The sequence below is a fragment of the Carassius carassius genome, chromosome 36 (genome assembly GCF_963082965.1).
Source record: "Carassius carassius chromosome 36, fCarCar2.1, whole genome shotgun sequence".
Classification (NCBI taxonomy): domain Eukaryota; kingdom Metazoa; phylum Chordata; class Actinopteri; order Cypriniformes; family Cyprinidae; genus Carassius; species Carassius carassius.
In genome coordinates, this window is record NC_081790.1 from 11,429,405 (window position 1) to 11,447,075 (window position 17,671).

Consider the following 17,671-nt stretch of genomic DNA (forward strand, 5'->3'; position numbering starts at 1 on the left):
AGATATGGTGGCCAGAAACAGAGTGAACTTTGTGTTGACAAGTCCTGTTGCATAACCAAAACATATCTAAACTTTGCATAGATTATAACGGTGCAAAGAACCCAATAAGAAAAAAAAAGTAGTACACTTGAAAATCAGATCTTAATAGGATTAGCATATAAAGTTATATCTCTTAAAATAATATTGTACAGAGGCATCATAAAAAATGTTTATTGACAAAATAATACAAATTGAGTTTTTCATTGGATGTGCAACATGAATTAAGAAAAGCAATGCAAAGTAGTATTGCAAGTATTAATCGCTAACCATCAGTTAGGCTTGAAACTACGGTTTCATCTTATCAGGAGCAATTTCAAAATACAGTACATAAACTCAATTTTTAGTAAAAGTGATAAAAAGCACAGCCTCAATCCACTGATCTGCTATGGTGTAAATATGCTGTACACATTTCAGTATTAATTTTAAGAAAACCCATATTAGTTACTCTCATTTATCTTACATTTACATGGAGACAGGTTCTCATATTTGTCCAGACAAAGCAATGTTATTTCTGTGAAAGAGACTTTAAATTATCCTTTCAGTCTCTTTTTTGGGGGGTTTGAGGTGCTGGGGCTCCTTCAATAGGGGCAGAGATAGGCACGCTCCGTGGTTCTCCTGAATGCAAGCACTCGTTCACCCGCAGCTGACAGCCGTCCTTCAGCATGTAGATGGCAATTCTGGCAATGTTGCGGGAGTCATCTAGACCACAGTGGGGACGTCCGTCATACTGCATTCCAAGATTCTCCAGCATACAGATTAGTTTCGTCTGAGTTCGAGGAACCTGTGAGAAACAAGCATGAGACACACGAAAACATCAGTATTTGTTCAAACTTAATACTCCAAAGCCAACTTTTTATCGGATCAGATACTCATCTTTAAAGTATCCTAATACATTTTTGTACAATTTAGATATCAAGATCCTTTTTTTCTTTTAGATTCTTTTAGAATCATAAGAAAATTGAACAAGAAAACAAACCTTATAAAAGTTTCCATAAGACTTTCTGATATTGATCCATTTTCTGGCGAACTGTGGGTATCTGATGCAACTCAGTTTACACTGGGTATGAAGAAATTTTCCCATGTCCCATGACCTACACAAACAAGAGAGTGAGCTGTACATTCTATTGAATTTCATTAGTCATTCTTAAAATGTCTGGTTAATCCTTACCCATCTGTCAAAAATGTATATTTGTACTTTGTGCCAAGTTCTTTTTCCTGTAGCCAAGAAACTGCTCGCTTTAGAACCTGATGGAATGTTTCTGCCTCATCCACCATTTTCTAAAAAAAAAAAAAAAATTTAATTAAGAATTAAAAATGAAGGCTTGAGCAATTGCTTTCCATTTAATTTTAAACTAAAACCTTAGATGGCACATGAAATACACTACCATTCAAAGGTTTGGGGTCAGTAATATATATATATTAGAAGGCTCTGTATGCATTTATTTGATTGAAATAAGGGATGCAACGAAACAATTATTTCAGAACTGATCCAATACCGAAAAAATTCGGAGTATCTGCCGATATCGATCCAATCCGATACCAGCGCAGTTTTTTTTAATCAATGCAGAATTTCTATACTTCTCTGTTTTGACATGATCATCACTCTTTTGTGTGTTAAACACAATCTACTACATACAGACAACTTCATTTTAATGAAAAATAGCAAATGATAACATATATAATTATTATCTATGACAAAAATACAATTCAGCAGAAAAAGATACTCTAGAAAAATCACGAGTCCATAATCATTTTATAAAATCTAGTGAAATATTTTATTAAAAAATAAAAGTGAATAAGTCTAAAATCTGGTGAAATGTTAAATATTGTTCTCTGTATTGTTGTAAAATACATTAATGAAAAAACAAGTATATACATTTATATAGAAATCTAAAAGACGTTTCTTTTAAATGTATAGCACAGTAATAAAGGCAGCAACATATGATAGATAGGACAGAATAGGAAAGGCTATTAATAATCTTTGCTCAGAAAAGTATTATAATACTAAAGGTGCCAATGTAGACTGGCACAGAGCACTTGTGCACATGCTGTGCGCAGAACGATGAGATTGAAACAACACAGAGTCACAGTGTGCAGGCTGTGCAGCCCTCCGTGTCCATATAGAAAAGTTAGTACAACACACAAGCTGCTCGGCTCGTTTTCATCTTCAGTTCTCTCTTCACAGCAGTTCAGTCAGTGTACTGTTTGAGTAAATGAATTACTCCGGGATACTGGTTTATTTCGTTTTAGATGAAGTGTCAGTCATGTTAAAAAAGCAAATAATTTAAGTAATTTGTGAATTAATGCTTACTGGAGACGCGAACCGTTTCAAACGATTCAGTCTTATTTGGTGAACTAGTTCAATCGGTTCACTAAGAATCGGTTAAATCGAATGATTCGTTCTTGAACCAGACATCACTAGTACAAAGGAAAAAGATATTGATACATAATTTATTAAATCTGTGCGTTAGTTTATTGAGCTTTTTCTTTGAACAGTTTTAAACCTCAGTTACTGTGCGCTCTTGAAGACAGTTTCATCGTTCTGACTGTAGTAACCGAACACACACATTGTTTGATTGCTGAATGGAGGAGGACAGACAGCCGCAGCAAAAAGAAGAGTTTGCCAGTATCGGAGCCGATACGGATCCTGAGTATTGGATCTATGCATCCCTAGTTGAAATGTGAATTACTATAACAATTTAATTTCTTTTTTAATACATTTTAAAATGTAAAGTCTTCCAATGATGGCAAAGATTAATTTTAAGCAGGCATTATTTCAGTCTTCAGTGTCACATGAGCCTTCAGAAATCATTTAAAGTTCAAAAGAAAGCAAAAAAAAAGTAACTTTTTGAAACTTTAAAATAATTTATCTTTAAAAAAAAAATGTATACATCTTCAAACTGTAGGCTGATATTGTAGACATCTTAAATTGTTATTTAATTCGATATGCAGTTTAGGGTTGTGCCGATAGACGATAGTATCGTGTATCGACGATCGTCAGAGATATCGACATAAGCAGAATTCTCTGTCGATAATCAAGACGATATTAGGCTCATTTTCCTATTAATGTATTAGATTATAATAATATTAACTATTATTTTTATTAGGCTGCTTATTATAATTCGGCTTTTAAACTGCCCAGCTATTTCACTCAATTTCACTGCCCGCATTTCACATACACAACTCGCACGCGCAGGAGGATTAGAGCATGTAGTCGGTGAAGTTGTAACGCTTTGACTCGGATAATTCGTTAAATCCATGAAATGAAAGAGATAGAAAACGACGAGTTGGTGTCCCACACATTTAATGGCTGGTATACGGCAACTCTTCTCATACATGAGAGATTAACTCTTTCTTGGTGTCACAAATAAAGTAAAGACAAAATAATTAACAAGGCGGCAGAGCGAATTTATCATCCATAGTGCATGGTTCTCACGTAGTCCTTTTCTTAAAGACTGATCACTTAACTTATAAAACACACTGTGGTGATGACGTAGAAGGACTACGTGAGAACCACTATGGATAATAAGTTCAATCTGCCGCCTTGTTATTATTTTCATGCACACTATAATGTGATGCATGCAAAATACATAGTTTTGGCCGTTACAAAGTCTCCATCCACAAACAGACGTACATCGTCTGCAGATATAAGGTATTTCATTGCACTTTAACAAGTAATCTGCTATTGATTTTCACCGTTGACTGATTTTGCAGAACATTTAGACTGATAACTTCCCTGCGCAGATGCGGACGAGCGATATGACAGTTGCGTCCGACTATGTATGAACTAGCCGTTTTAAATACAGTATTTTTATATTTAACGTTAGTTAAATCAGTCAGTATGTTTGAAAGTAATTTTTTTTTGATTATTGGTGACTCCATAGGCTCTCTCTCGCGCACCTGCGCGGTTTAAAACACCAAATAGTTATGCTATGACAAGAACAAAGAGTCTCTCTCTTGCTCCACCCATGCTCGGTAATATTGTGTATCGTCGATCTCACGGGCTGACGATATGACGGTTTGAAAAATGACCATATCGCCCAACACTAATGCAGTTCATAAATCTTACCTGTGTGATTCCAGTAAGTTTAACACAAAACTCTGATAGCTGTGGGTTCACCACTGGCTTCACATACTCCTGAAATGAGTCTACCTGTGATGACAGGAATGAAATTACAAACAAAATACAAATAAAAAAAATTATGAAAAAAGTGTTAGATGTAAGGGTTAAAATCAGTTCATGGGCTTAACAATCACTGGGGCTTTGCTCAAATCCATAATGATTCATTTTTGGCACAAATTAAAATCTTTCTTTTCCACAACTAGCAGATCAATGCAAAAACAGTTAACTCTAAATGTTTGCCTGGCAAGAATAAAGCACACATGTTCCAGACTGTTCCCTCACCAACTCACAATCTCCAAGGTGTGCATGTCGATCAGCACCATGGGAAACTCAATGATTTCATGCAGGTAGTCAGGTGGGTTATTCTCTTCACACGTTGCTTCAAAATCCACCACACAGATGTAGTCAAAATATGTATCAGTGCTCCCATTTGCAGCAGCTGAATGCATCAGTTTTTGCTTTTTATAGTAACTTTTTAGGCGCTTCCTCAGGACATCCTTAACTCCCCTGAAAAGAAACAAACTGTATGTGTGAATCTGGAGTAAATGGCAAGTAAGACCAATGTAAATAAATAAATACAATAAAAGCTCTCAGTACCGCGTGTCAAGCTTCAGCTCAGCACATTTTGCACGCAGCTCATCTCTATTCATTCGGTTGATGGTGCCATTTTCCACTGCGATCTCTTTATACACCGGATCACTGAAATCTCCTTGTTTCGGGGATGAAGGCTTCTGCTTCTCATTTTTTTCACATGAAGTCTTAATGTAAAACAGGGAAATAAAACATTGTTTAGTGTTAGTGTTGTTTTATCCTTATGTGTTTATGCATTTGTTTCAGATTTGGATCACTTGTTCACCAATGGACCTTCTGCAGTGAATGAGTGCCATCAGAATGAAGTTCAAACATTTGATACAAACTTCACAATAATCCACACAACTCCAGTCCATCAATTAATGCCTTGTGAAGTAATATGCTTCAAGTTTCTAGTGAATAAATTAATCATTTTTTTCAGTGAAAAAAAAAAAAGTGTAATCCTTCTGAATCAGGAGAGAAATATACTGTACACAAATCAAGCACCGTTTACAACTGAAAACATTCCAAGAATAGAGTTAACAAATATCAGTGGGCTTTTTCACTGGAGGAAGCAATACAATGGACTGTGAAGCGATGATATAAAGTCAAAAACATCTTAATGATGGATTTGTTTACATCAAACAACAGCTTTTCACTTCACAAGACATTAAATAATGGACTTGAGCTGTGTGGATTAGTATTTAAATTGCAGTTTGCACTCTTATTCTGATGGCACCCATTCACTGCAGAGGATTCACTAGTGAGCAACAAGAAACAAACTTGCTTATATTTTAAACGAACAGAGGGTTAAAAATGTAAGAACATTTATATTTGAGATGAATCACTCTAAAACAGTTAAATATAACTAAAAAAATACATATTTCTACTAAATAGGAGTCAAAACAACACCTAACATAAGCTGACACCCTGCGAAGTATTACAGCAATCATACATGGGAGAAATCTTACATGACTCCGCTTGTTAAAATCACAACATGGTCACTGTTTTTTGATAACGAGACTTGTAACTAATTTACCATAATAAGTAACTTATGTTATTTGACCTGTAATATAAATGATGGTGATTTAAAGTCTCACAAAACGTGAATAGGAACGCATTATTTAGCCAGAGCTAACGGTATAACATTAATCTGGCAATGTTACTGACCGTGTGTTAAGACACTCACATTAGCGCAGCATTCCTCCTCTTCATCTTTCTCAGACGTCGAAGTCTTATTTACAGACTGACCGGTCTTCTTCTGGGACTCCATCGGTTTTGATTATTTAGTTAATTTCATAAACACTCACGTGAACGTTAGATCTGGTTTGGCGCGTCCACGCTCGGTGTCTCTTATTTAATCCGCCCCGGGCGAATTATTACAATCCTAATGATTGTCTATATTTCTCAAGTTCCTTTTTTGTACATTGTACTTATAATTATCCCCTATTTGCAAAGAATTAAACTTTTGGTTAGCTGCTGTTATTTAAACGTAAACCAAATAACAGACGCGGTCCCTGACGCTTCAACGTACACAGGAAGTCGTCATTGAAAGGTCGAACAATTGTAGAATAAAAGCCCCATCGAATTTATTTATTTTTTACTTAGCTTCGTTACAAGTGTATTCGTGGTTATATTATTTATTTACTCGTTCTAACATACATATTAAAGCCCCCTTCAGAAAATTCCAAAACAAATATCCTCTCAAAGTGTGTAATTTGTGTGTAACATTCTTCTGAGCATAATCAATCTGCACAGACAACTATACACCAAGTAACACTTGCAATATTATATAAAAAAAAACGTTCTCCATGATGTTGCTATTTACGTAATTATCTGTAAATGAGGACAAGTCAAATAATTATCTTTTGCTCCAATACTTTATTTGAAGTTTTCAATGACAACGAACATTTAAAACATTGCATTAAAATGCAGAAAATGAACACACCTAATACCATTTTTTTTAACAATGTCTTTAAAGTGGTTCTGGCAAACCCGTATTCACACTCGAACAATGCTATTTAAAATGGGTGACAAGAAGTTAAAGAACAAATTAAAGTGCCTGCATTACCTTGAACAAATGATACACATTACTTATTAACTTGCGTCACTAATAGCATCATCATCTAGTTGTGCAGTCAATCACAGTGAGAATCAGTCATAGTCAATTAAAATACAGAAATGTAAATACTTTTAGGGTTTTACATTAAAAATGAGCTGTTCGGGAAAGAACAAAAACATGAAAGAATTTGTATACAGATATCCAGGCTGAGTACAACTCTGGTCTCACATTTTTTGGGGGAAAATCACTGACTTTTTGGGTCATTGCGTCTTCGCTCTTAGCAAGGTTTTTCAGATGAAAACAATTTGCTGCTCACAAGAATTTAAGTCAAAATTTTATGATCATGATTTACAGTTTAGCAAATATACTGGCCAGCAGATTTACTTAGACATAATTAATTTACATTGCATAATTTTATAAAGGTCAACACAAATCCATACAAACCCAAAATCAACCTTGAACACTTTCACATAACCTGTACAGAAACTAGCATTAATGCATTTGACAGGCACTGAAAAAAACAAACAAAAAAAAAAAAAAACCAAATTGACCCTCATAATTACATTCCTACAACACCAGGAACACTATTTTTTTTAAAAACAATTCATTCTCTGTTGAACAACATAATCCAATATTATTGACGATAAATATCTCAAGTGTTCATATGGCTTCACGGTCCAACAGGTCCTTGATCAAAGAACATGTTTTTTAAGGAGACATTTATCACAATGGATGTGTGTGCAGGATAAACGGTCCCAAAAGCAGATTCTTAGTAATATGGACCAATGTCTTCATATCCAGCGTAGCTTGGCCAATTGGGAAAGATTCCACGTGAGCATCTGGGGCTGCCGTATCGGTCAAAAAGAACGTCCCAGTCGCTAACATCATATCGCTGATGGTCAGCCATAGTGTCATTTGAACTCTTCTTTAGTGCGGATTGAACAATTCTGTAATTCTTTCCTTGGTTGTTGTCCCAGAGCGTTACGCCATTGACCTCATAGCAAATGGCAAACTCGATGCGTTCGTGTGGAGGCACCTGATCAGGCAAAGAAGCTTCGAATGAAAAGGTGTCACGGTTTGAGCCGGTGTAAGTGTCCTTGATGTACTGGCATTCTATGTCCGTGTGACTTTTCCAAGTGTCAAACGTAATGCGAAGCTTAACGGACTTCTCAAAGGAAAGGTTTTTGACTTTGACCGTCCCTGCTATAGATTTTTCCTTAAGCATGCAGTGTTCGAGGCAGACGTTTTCATTCTCAATACGTTGACGGAACTTTAAGTAATCTGCAGACGGCTGGTCAAAGTCGAGGGTTAGCTTGTCCTTCGCTTCTGGCAGAGTCACAGAAGAGCTAAAAAATGGCACAACGTTGGTTGGGATGTCAATAGGGTCATCAAATTCAGAAAAGACCTTAACCATCGTCAGGGCGAGGCCCTTGTGATCAGCAAAAGATACACGTTTTTTGGACCTGTTAGGTATCGCCATGGGTGCGCTGGCCCCATTCGACTCTGGCTGCTCCCTCGGAGAGCCGAAACTGAGTTTGGTACTTTGACATTGGTGCAGACATGGTCGCAAGGGCCTACTGTATTTAGACACCCTCAGGTTCAGGAACTCTTCTTTTGTCAGATAAATCGGCATGGCGAGTTCAATCGGCATGGTGGGTTCGTTGGGACGGCAGCCACTTTCACTGAAAATGCAGAAGTGTGTATTAATAACCACATTACTACAGTGAGAAATGTCTGTGAATGCTGGTTGAAAGCCGATGAAATCTTCCAATATTTGACTAATTCAAATTTCTCACTTGTGCTTTAATACAGCACAGCATGAAATCCTTAACATATACACTCAGTTTAAAAAATGTTATTCATTATGCACAGCAAACAGGGCTTAATACAGACTCAGAATCAAATAATTAAACATTAAGCAAAAGATTGCAGTAAGTGAGACAGTCAAACAAGTTTATCTAAGCTGCAGGTCAGGGGGAGGGGATATGGAGCCTGCATATGGAGAACCAAAGAGACTGGACAACAAAAGATATTGGGCACCCTCTAGTGTTCATTTGAACACTTCATTCAAAATCATTAAAAGACAATAATCCTAATCTTTACAACAAAGAACTTTATTTTTAGATGAGATACAATCTATCGGAAAAACAAAAAAAACATAATTTTCAGACTGGCAAGTATTGTAACACGGGGTGAGCTGTAACACTAGAAGTTTAACCAAGGAATGTCAATCAATGTCAATCGGTTCCTGTAGGGCCAAAGCATTGCAGAATTCAGCTCCAACTCTAATTACACACCTCTGAACCTGCAAAGCAATGTCTTTGGGATTACCTGAAAACTAAAGGCTGGAGCAATTTTGAGCTAAACTCTACAGGACTGTGGCCTTCCAGGAGCTGAGTTTAACATCCCTGTTTTAACCAATTATAGTAAGTAGTTACATAAATGACTACTGCAGACAAGCAGCAGCCACCTAAGGTGACAGTAGATCAGGGTTTCTCAAATCTAGTGCCATGCAGAGTTCATCTAAACCCCAAATCAAACTCTAGTGATCCTGAAGACCTTGATTATTTTGTTCAAGAGTGTTTGATCAGGGTTGAAGCTCAACTATGCAGGGCACCGGCCCTCCAAGCCAAGACCTGCAAACCCTGGAGTAGATGTTGCAATACTGTTTAATAATTAAATGTTTAGAGGGCAAAATAGAATTGCTATATAACTTGCAAAAGCTTTTCATATGCATGAAAATTTGCTAGATATTTCATGGCTGAGGAGATGGGGAGGACTGACAACTTTGACAACACTATTTTACAGCGTACTTCCACTGGTCCCATATGGATTGTATAGTGCTGGCCTATATTTGCCACAATAGTTACAACTAACCAACCCATACAAAGGTTTTTTTTTATTCAGTTTTAAAATATTTAAATATCTTTCAACAAGTAAATTCTGTGACTAGGCCATACCATAATAATCTCATGTACACAATTCAAAACCTCTAGTAGTGTGTTTGGTTGGAACAACAGCACTCATTGTAATTTTACATTCATTTACACAACGTATAAATAAGCGATAGGTTTCAAAAAACAACTTTAGTTTGCAGAATAGCAAATTCTGAGGACACAATTTAAAAAGTCTGAGACAAAAAAACGCTCCCAAAATCTTACCCTCTAGTTTGTTATCGAGGAACAATGAAACATTGTTCCGGTCGGTCTGGCGCGAGAACGATTCGATTAAAACTGAATATTGTTATTTGAAATAATAGGCAATCGCAATTAGCTTTAGAATCAAATGGTTTCGCACCTGTTGGAGCTCATTTTTAGTTGCAACTTTAACCCGGGTCCAACATATCATCACGCTTTATCATACCTCGCCTTCGTTTTGATCAACCTCTCCTCTCGTAATCTTTTTTTAAATCCCAATGTTATGCAAAATTGCTTTCCTTTTCCATATATATAAAAAAACATCAAGCTTAATATCATTTATCGCTCTGCGTCATGCTCTTCCTGGTTTGCAGCCGTTTCCCTGGGCACGAACATGTTTGATAAAAGTTTCCTCCCTCCCTTACATTAAAAATCCCTGCGTGCCTGAACACGAATCAATTCAGCCCTCTTCAAAATTAAAATTGATCATAGAGCATCAAACTGAGAGCATAAGTTCATGCATACCTGCGTCACGACATTTGAACTGGATCAAACTCCTTCACCAAGCCCAGTGTCTCGTGTTAGTCAATGCAGCTTCAGCTCAATAGAGTAAAACGCTCGTGCTGCTGATGTGCGTCCGGAATGAGCGAGCCTCCTAGCTGAGCCGGCCGGCACCAAAATTACATTTTGGCCGAAGATCAGCCCGTGTTCACGTGAACTACCTGTTTGGACCAATCACTGCAGGCTACAGGGGCATGCATGCACCACATACTGATCAATGGCATGTCACGTGACTGCAAAGACTGGGGGTCAGTCGGCCATGTCTGGAGGCCCCACTGTGTTTTAAAAATATCCACCACTTTTACTCCCATAAACATGAACCCACTAACTCCTTTCAGCGCTTTCACATTCTATGACCAGTGCAGATAATGTTTCAGTTCATTCAGTTCATTAGTTATTCTGGGATTATTGTCTGTGTTAACAATTTTATGTACATTGAGAATGGAAATGCAAAGGAATGTGTTCAGCACTGTTGTCTAGGAGGGGACAAGCACTCTTGTAACTAATTTGTTTGCTATCTGTGGTTGTTGTCTAGTTGTTTCATGTGACCTTTTATTACAATTCAGGCTTTTTTTCCTTTAATTTCTCAGTTTATGTAACACAATTCTTTTTTCCTCACAGTTCTAAGAAAAACGTCATAGTTGCACAATATAAACTCAGAATCATGTTTAAAAAAGTCAGAATTCTGAGAAGAAATGTTTCAGAAAAGTATACACTTACAATGGAATTGTAGATGTAAAAGATGCAAAACTCAGAATTCATGGGAAACAAAGGTCTGAATTCTGAAAGTCGTGAGAAAAAAGTCAGAATTTCACAATATAAACTCAGAATTGAGATATATAAACTCACAAATCTGAGAAAAGTCAGAATTGTAAGATCTATATATATATATATATATATATATATATATATATATATAGTGGTATAAAGTCAGAATTATCAGAACAAAGTCAGAAATATGAAATGCAAACCTGAAAGTCTGAATTGAGAGATAAAAAGATGTTTTTTTGTCGTTGTTGTTGTTGTTTGTTTTTATCCTGTGATTGTAACATTCATAGTTTTTGGCCATAACTAGCATAAATCAATATCTCAAAAATAAGTGTCCAACATGCCAGTCACATGTAGAGGAAGTCAAAGCAACATGCAATGAAAGAAAATACTGACTACTGTCTGTCAACAGCTAAAAAAAGGTAAATACAGTATTTTGCTCATGTGCATAATTATGTGCATCACCTCAAAGCAATGTTTTGTTCAAACATCCTTTCTCTGCTCCCAATGTGCCACGTGGATCATTTAGTCCAGTTAGGCCTCTAAAATGTATTTCAAAAGCTCAGTTATCAGTCTCTTTGCTATTTGTTATCCTAATGCACATCTAGTCGATATTATACAATTACAAAGCACTTTGTTTTTGGATATGCAGTCAATTAGAGGAACTTCATTCACTTTTTATCTCATAGTGGAAAAGGAGACGTGGGTGTTATTTAAGGAACTTAGTGTATTTTTTTTAATCTGTTTATCTCCCTACATTTAAGGCTAAAAATTATTGAATGGGGCAATTTATAAAGTATACATTAATGTATACATTTAACTTTATAGTGGACTTTATTAAGACTCTATTATTTCTTAGTGTTTAAATATATATATATATATAATTGACCATCATGTAAAATGTGGGATTATTTCACATAAAAATGGAACATTTAAAAAGACAGAAATGCAGAAGTGCACAAAATCTTAGAAGTAGCATGAATTTTGAAATAGCAGTTTAAAAAATATATACATATTTTATATTAAATTAAAAGCAACCTGAACAAATATATATACGTATATATAAAGCAGTCAGAATTATACTCAGTTTCAGTGTGGAGACATTGGGACACTTTGGTATACCTCATCCTACTGCTGCCATAAATGATGCACAGAATATCCATAGATAATTCCAGATACAGTAACACTATAGGCCAAAAACAGCCATAGTCAGTAGAAAAGGAGAAGCTGTTTTAGGCACATCATGGGTTGTGAAATAGTGAACTAAAACAGACTGTAGAGAAGGTTAACTGGAGAACAGCTGTTAAGGCTTGTTCATTCTGAATCAATAGATAAGACAACTGTACATAAAGGTGACAAGAAGAGGACAAATGGAGGTCATGCTGCTGTATTATGCATTATGTTTGATCATGCATGAAACAAAAGATCCATAAATACACAAAGTCTAAAGGAAAATATGTTTCTAGGTGATTTATTTGCGATTATGATTTATTTGATTTATTTGCGATTATGCAGTCTAATATCTTTATTTCTTTCAGACACAGTTCAGAGACATATGCAATAATAAATTGAAGTATTGAGCTTAGAAAATAATTTTCAGACATGTTTATAGCACTGGAATCTTATGACAGCTGATATGACACCTATGCAGAAAGGCACATCCGTACTTAAACAGGGGCTACAGGGGTTCATTTGTGAACCTCTGTGATTGACAGAGCAGTGTGGACAGAAATGGAGCAGCTGTAGAACTTCCAGAGCACATTCAATCCTATGTATATTTAAAACAATTTAACAAAATGTCCCCAAAACACTATAAGCATAACAGATTAAGGGAAAGAATTAACTGAAAAAAATCAGTTAATGTAAATTAAAAAATTGTGAATATAGATATTTTGGCTATATTTTACACTTTAGAACTTTTGAACATGAGGAGAAAATCAAATCGCTTTGTAAACAGTAACGTTGGACTGTCGGTGTGATAAGAGTTCAGTGATTCTCACGTAAACATTGTCATTATGTAACAGGAATCAAACAAACAGAACCTTAGATACTTAAGCATAGGTTCATTCTGCGCTAGTGTTTCAGCCTGGACATCCAAATATTTCCAAACAGCTGAGAAAAGGAACTCTGACCTCAGAAGGTTATGACTTTCACTAATATCTGGTAACAGTTAAAACAGACTGTTACTGAGGGGAAATCTGCTGTTTTGTTTTGTCAATTTTGGATAAGTGATGGTCGAGTTGAGTTGACCAGTGAGGGTCAAGGAAATGAGTAAAAAAGTTTTTATTTTATTTTTTATAAACAGCTGCTTTTTCATCCAAGGCAAACTTTGGATTTGATGTTGTAAACAAGTATATTGATCTGTTAAAAACAAACTGTTTACGTGCTTGTCGGATCATAGAACTATTTGAATTCAGTTTTTGAATCACATATCTTATTTTACTCATAAATTCTGCAAGAAAAAAACTAAAATAACTAAAAAACTAAATAACTAAAATGGTTTTGTGGTTTTAGCTGTTCTGCTTGGTCAGACAACTGTTTTTAAAAAAATTTTCAGGCATTGGAAGACCAGGGGCCTGTACCATGATGGTAGATGAACAAATTCAGAGTTACAGGATTAGTTTTGAGTTGACAAAACCAAACCTCTCCAATCTGGCTTTGTTGGTACCATGATGCTGTTCATCAACTTTCTTTGTCAACTCAGGCTTTGATCCTGACTCTAAGTCTGTGGAGCGAGTACACATGTATGTGTGACATCACTGGCGAACAGCCAATCACGAGCCTTGCAACACAAAGCAAGTTAGATTTAGTTCTTGCGAGAGACTCAGCAAGGTTCAAAACTGAAGGTTAAGACATTGAAGAATATGACAAATTTAAAAGTCATATGAAAAATGAAGGAGGACAAATAAAATAAATAATCTTGCTCTATCAGTGACAAGTGAAACTTGTTAACTTAGTTTATACATATGAAAATATATAGTGATAGAGACATGTAGAGAGATTTTTTATTTTTTAAATAGTGCAATCTTTTGATACTACAGCTTATTTATATTACATGATCTGTATACGTTAATATTTATTTAAAATAAACGATTTATAATAACTGTTAAACTAAATTTGCTTATTTGTGAAAGATAAATAATAATAATATGAATCACAATAATTATATAAATCATAAAATGACTCGGTAATCATCATTAAAGCCAGACTTCCTCCTTCCTTTTTTTATAGCATTAGTGACCTTTAATTTGGAGCAAGATAAACTGGAGGAGTGACTTTGTGTTTTTTTCTCACATCTGATTGGTCCACCTTCAGTTTGAGATCTCTAACCCAGAACATAACCTGCCCAGGAGCAAGTTAGCGTGGAGTGTAGGTTACTATGGCAATGAATGCCGCTAAAAGCCAAGCCACTTACGTGGTACCTAAAACCCAGGATTGGTGCAAACTAACCTGAAATTACCTGGCTAGCCAGCTAATCTAGCTTCATGGTACAGGCCCCAGCAAACCATTAGACTAGTTTAAAGTTTTTTTTTCCTCAGTAAATTATTTTGCGTTCTGTTGACTTTAACATTTAGAAAGATTTACTTACATAACACTACAGAGATTTATTTGTCGTTTTATTTTCTGCCTGTTTATTTGTCTTTTTCTTTGATTTCATTTATTTCTTTGTTTATTTCTTTGATAATACTAAGCCTCCCCTGGTTTTTATTGCCTGAAACTGTGGTTACCATGGTAATAAGACACAGATAGCAAAAAATATTATTTGTGCGTTTAGGTAAATTGCAAGCGGAAGTTTTACTCTGACACTTCCCGGAAGTTCTCCCCGAATGTTTTCGTTGCCAGAGGGGGATTTGAGTGCGAAAATGGCGACGTCTCGTCGCACTTCCCAGCAGCAACAACAACAAAACTTATCCTCCCCACCAAGACCCGACCCCAGTCTCCTCACTCCTCCAGAGTCCCCCACAGACATCGGCGGCTCCGCGGCTGGCGAGAGGCCGGAAAGCATCGGTGATCCGGATATCGCTGCTGAAGTTCCCGCTCCGCTCCTCAGCACCAGCAGCAGTAGCTCCAGCTCGAGCAGCGCTAGCTCGTCTACCACCGGCGGGGGCAGTAGTGCGGCCTCCACTCCCGACTCCGGTAGTGCCAGTCCTGGAGGCAGCGTCAGCGGGACGAGTGGGGCTTTCAGGGAGCTGTTTGAGGCCTGCAGGAATGGGGACGTGTCTCGGGTGAAGAGGCTGGTGGATTCGGTCAATGTAAACGCTAAGGACATGGCCGGGCGCAAGTCCACCCCGCTTCACTTCGCTGCAGGTAAGTTATATAAATATATATATATATATAACTTATATATAAGTATATATATATATATATATTGCGATCTGTCTCGACCTGGAAAGCAGCCAGGTAACTGTTAGTCGGTTTGAGTCGCTAAACAAACAGTAAGATAGGGTTTAAAGGACAAGGGGAATAAAGTAAAGTTTACAGGACAATCATGCAACATATTAGGTTAGTAGAAAGTTAACCACTCTGCTCGTGTTTGTTTTCGTTTGATGCTTTGCCGAAAGTGAATAAAGTTCGACATAGAGACTGAATGAACCGCAGTGCACCGGGAGTTGATAGATAAAAGTAATAAACATTGTTTTAAAGCTGCAGTTTGTCCTCGAATGTTCAAAATGAGTGTTTAAGTTACTTTGCTTCGCGTAATTGTACCATAAACTGAAAACCGTACCATCGCATGCTACTTGTGATTCTCCACAGCTGTCAAAACACTTAATACACGAAATTAATGTACTAAATGTTGTGTTTGGTGCTGAAGAAAAATTCTAGCAATTGTTATAAAGATATATGCATCTATATTTAAAATCTTACAGATTTAAAATCGTAAGATATAGTTTTATAGCTTTAATGCTATTTTTGAAATAAAATCTTTGCATAGCTAGGATAGGAATCACTGGCAAATAATGATGCTTTGGAAAAAAAACTATTAATCTTAAAAAATATATAGCATATACATAAACCCAAATAGAAAATAAAACAGCATGTGTCCTGTTCTGTGTCCTAAATCCCTGAAACATCGATGTCTCATATTTTCAAGCAGCCAATGCAATTTAGAAAAAGAAAGCAATCAAATCTGTGTGTGTGTGAAAATATTCATTTGTAACCCCCTTTGTAATTGTTAACATTTTCATAAGTAACTTTAATTTAATTACATTTTTTACAACTGATTGCAGTTAAATTTATTTTGTAATTAAATTACGTATGTCCATTACATGTAACTATTTACTCCCCAAAACTGTCCCGGTGCACAACATTATTTAGTGTTTCCGCAGTCATAGTAAAACTGGAACGATAAAACAACATTTTCCAAATGAATGAAATGTTAACATTTCTATATCGATATCTTAATTTTCTGCTCAACTAAAAATTGCTCTTTGTAAATGCAGTCACTACAAAATGATTTTTAAAAGTCCTTATCCAATAATCACAAATGACTGCATGACTTTTTAAATTGTGTTGATTTTAGTTCATGTGTGGTTATTTATGGGCTGTTTTAAAACAAATGAAGGTGCCATTTGATTTGCCCTGCCCTAGCTTCCTGTTTCAGTAGGAAATATGTCCACATAGAAAGGAAAACTGCACTTAATGCCAAGACATTTATTTCATGGGGGATCCAGTCACACCAGGACATAGTGTTTTCGTTATATGAGCACAAATACATTTCTTTTTGGGATAAGCTTGTTCTTGAAGGGAAGTTGCATTTTTAAGATGCTAATAATGTATGTTTTATATCAGTAAAGTTATTGAATGATTCTTGTACACGTTAATCATCATTGAGCTCTTCTGTAAGACACCTCTTTATTTCCTTCCTCTTCATATCCAGTAGTATTCTCAGTCTGTAACCCAAACCAAAAACAAAGTACATTTCTGTTGAAACATGTTCTCATATCATTAATCAAATCATAGATAAGATTTGACAGTCGATGGAAAGAACGGCAGCACAAGTGTAGAATGATTTTCTTGCAAGAAATGGCTGAAACGCACGTTGTAAGTAGATTTTTGTCTTGCAGGTTTTGGAAGGAAAGATGTGGTGGAACATCTCTTGCAGACGGGGGCCAATGTGCATACACGAGACGACGGGGGATTGATCCCGCTGCACAATGCCTGTTCCTTCGGTCACGCCGAGGTGGTCAGCTTGTTGCTTTGTCAAGGAGCCGATCCCAATGCTAGAGACAACTGGAATTACACTCCACTCCATGAAGCCGCTATCAAGGGCAAAATTGATGTATGCATCGGTAAGTTCCTCTTCTTCTGTCTATTCTACAATGGTATATCATGCGAAAAGTTGGCTTGTGCAACCTCCAACGTGTCTGTCGAGTTGCCAGTGTTGGTTTGGATTCAGATGGGGCGCGTGCA

The 17,671-nt window shown here is 36.4% G+C and overlaps 3 protein-coding genes across 4 annotated transcripts in view; 1 reads left to right on the forward strand and 2 right to left on the reverse strand.

Annotated features, from left to right (window-relative positions):
• Nucleotides 1–414: 414 nt before the first annotated feature.
• Nucleotides 415–6,273, reverse strand: eri1 (exoribonuclease 1). The gene is made up of 7 exons (XM_059526236.1): nt 5,922–6,273; nt 4,760–4,920; nt 4,453–4,669; nt 4,109–4,192; nt 1,208–1,317; nt 1,016–1,130; nt 415–820 (listed from the first exon to the last, which is right to left on the reverse strand). The coding sequence occupies exons 1-7, from the start codon at nt 6,003–6,005 to the stop codon at nt 578–580; spliced, it is 1,014 nt and encodes a 337-aa protein (XP_059382219.1). The 5' UTR covers nt 6,006–6,273; the 3' UTR covers nt 415–577.
• A 320-nt stretch (nt 6,274–6,593) lies between these two features.
• Nucleotides 6,594–10,665, reverse strand: ppp1r3b (protein phosphatase 1, regulatory subunit 3B). The gene is made up of 2 exons (XM_059526237.1): nt 10,457–10,665; nt 6,594–8,476 (listed from the first exon to the last, which is right to left on the reverse strand). Exon 2 carries the CDS (start codon nt 8,443–8,445, stop codon nt 7,564–7,566), a length of 882 nt encoding a protein of 293 aa, XP_059382220.1. The 5' UTR covers nt 8,446–8,476; nt 10,457–10,665; the 3' UTR covers nt 6,594–7,563.
• Nucleotides 10,666–15,054: 4,389 nt separating this feature from the next.
• Nucleotides 15,055–17,671, forward strand: part of tnksa (tankyrase, TRF1-interacting ankyrin-related ADP-ribose polymerase a) — a 102,369-nt gene continuing 99,752 nt past the window's right edge. For both annotated transcript variants that reach the window (XM_059526238.1, XM_059526239.1), the window contains exons 1-2: nt 15,055–15,568; nt 17,326–17,550. In XM_059526238.1, the coding sequence (XP_059382221.1) occupies nt 15,088–15,568; nt 17,326–17,550 (706 nt within the window). In that variant the 5' untranslated portion in view covers nt 15,055–15,087. The remainder of the gene's footprint in view (nt 15,569–17,325; nt 17,551–17,671) is intronic.

What these genes read in the sequence shown, in the direction of transcription:
- ppp1r3b (XM_059526237.1), bottom strand. Translation starts at nt 8,445, where the DNA reads ATGCCGATTGAACTCGCCATGCCGATTTATCTGACAAAAGAAGAGTTC.
- eri1 (XM_059526236.1), bottom strand. Translation starts at nt 6,005, where the DNA reads ATGGAGTCCCAGAAGAAGACCGGTCAGTCTGTAAATAAGACTTCGACG. An exon ending in AGGAGGAATGCTGCGCTAAT is followed by an intron (nt 4,921 to 5,921) that starts GTGAGTGTCTTA and finishes TTTTACATTAAG; the next exon opens with ACTTCATGTGAAAAAAATGA. An exon ending in ACATGCACACCTTGGAGATT is followed by an intron (nt 4,193 to 4,452) that starts GTGAGTTGGTGA and finishes CTGTCATCACAG; the next exon opens with GTAGACTCATTTCAGGAGTA.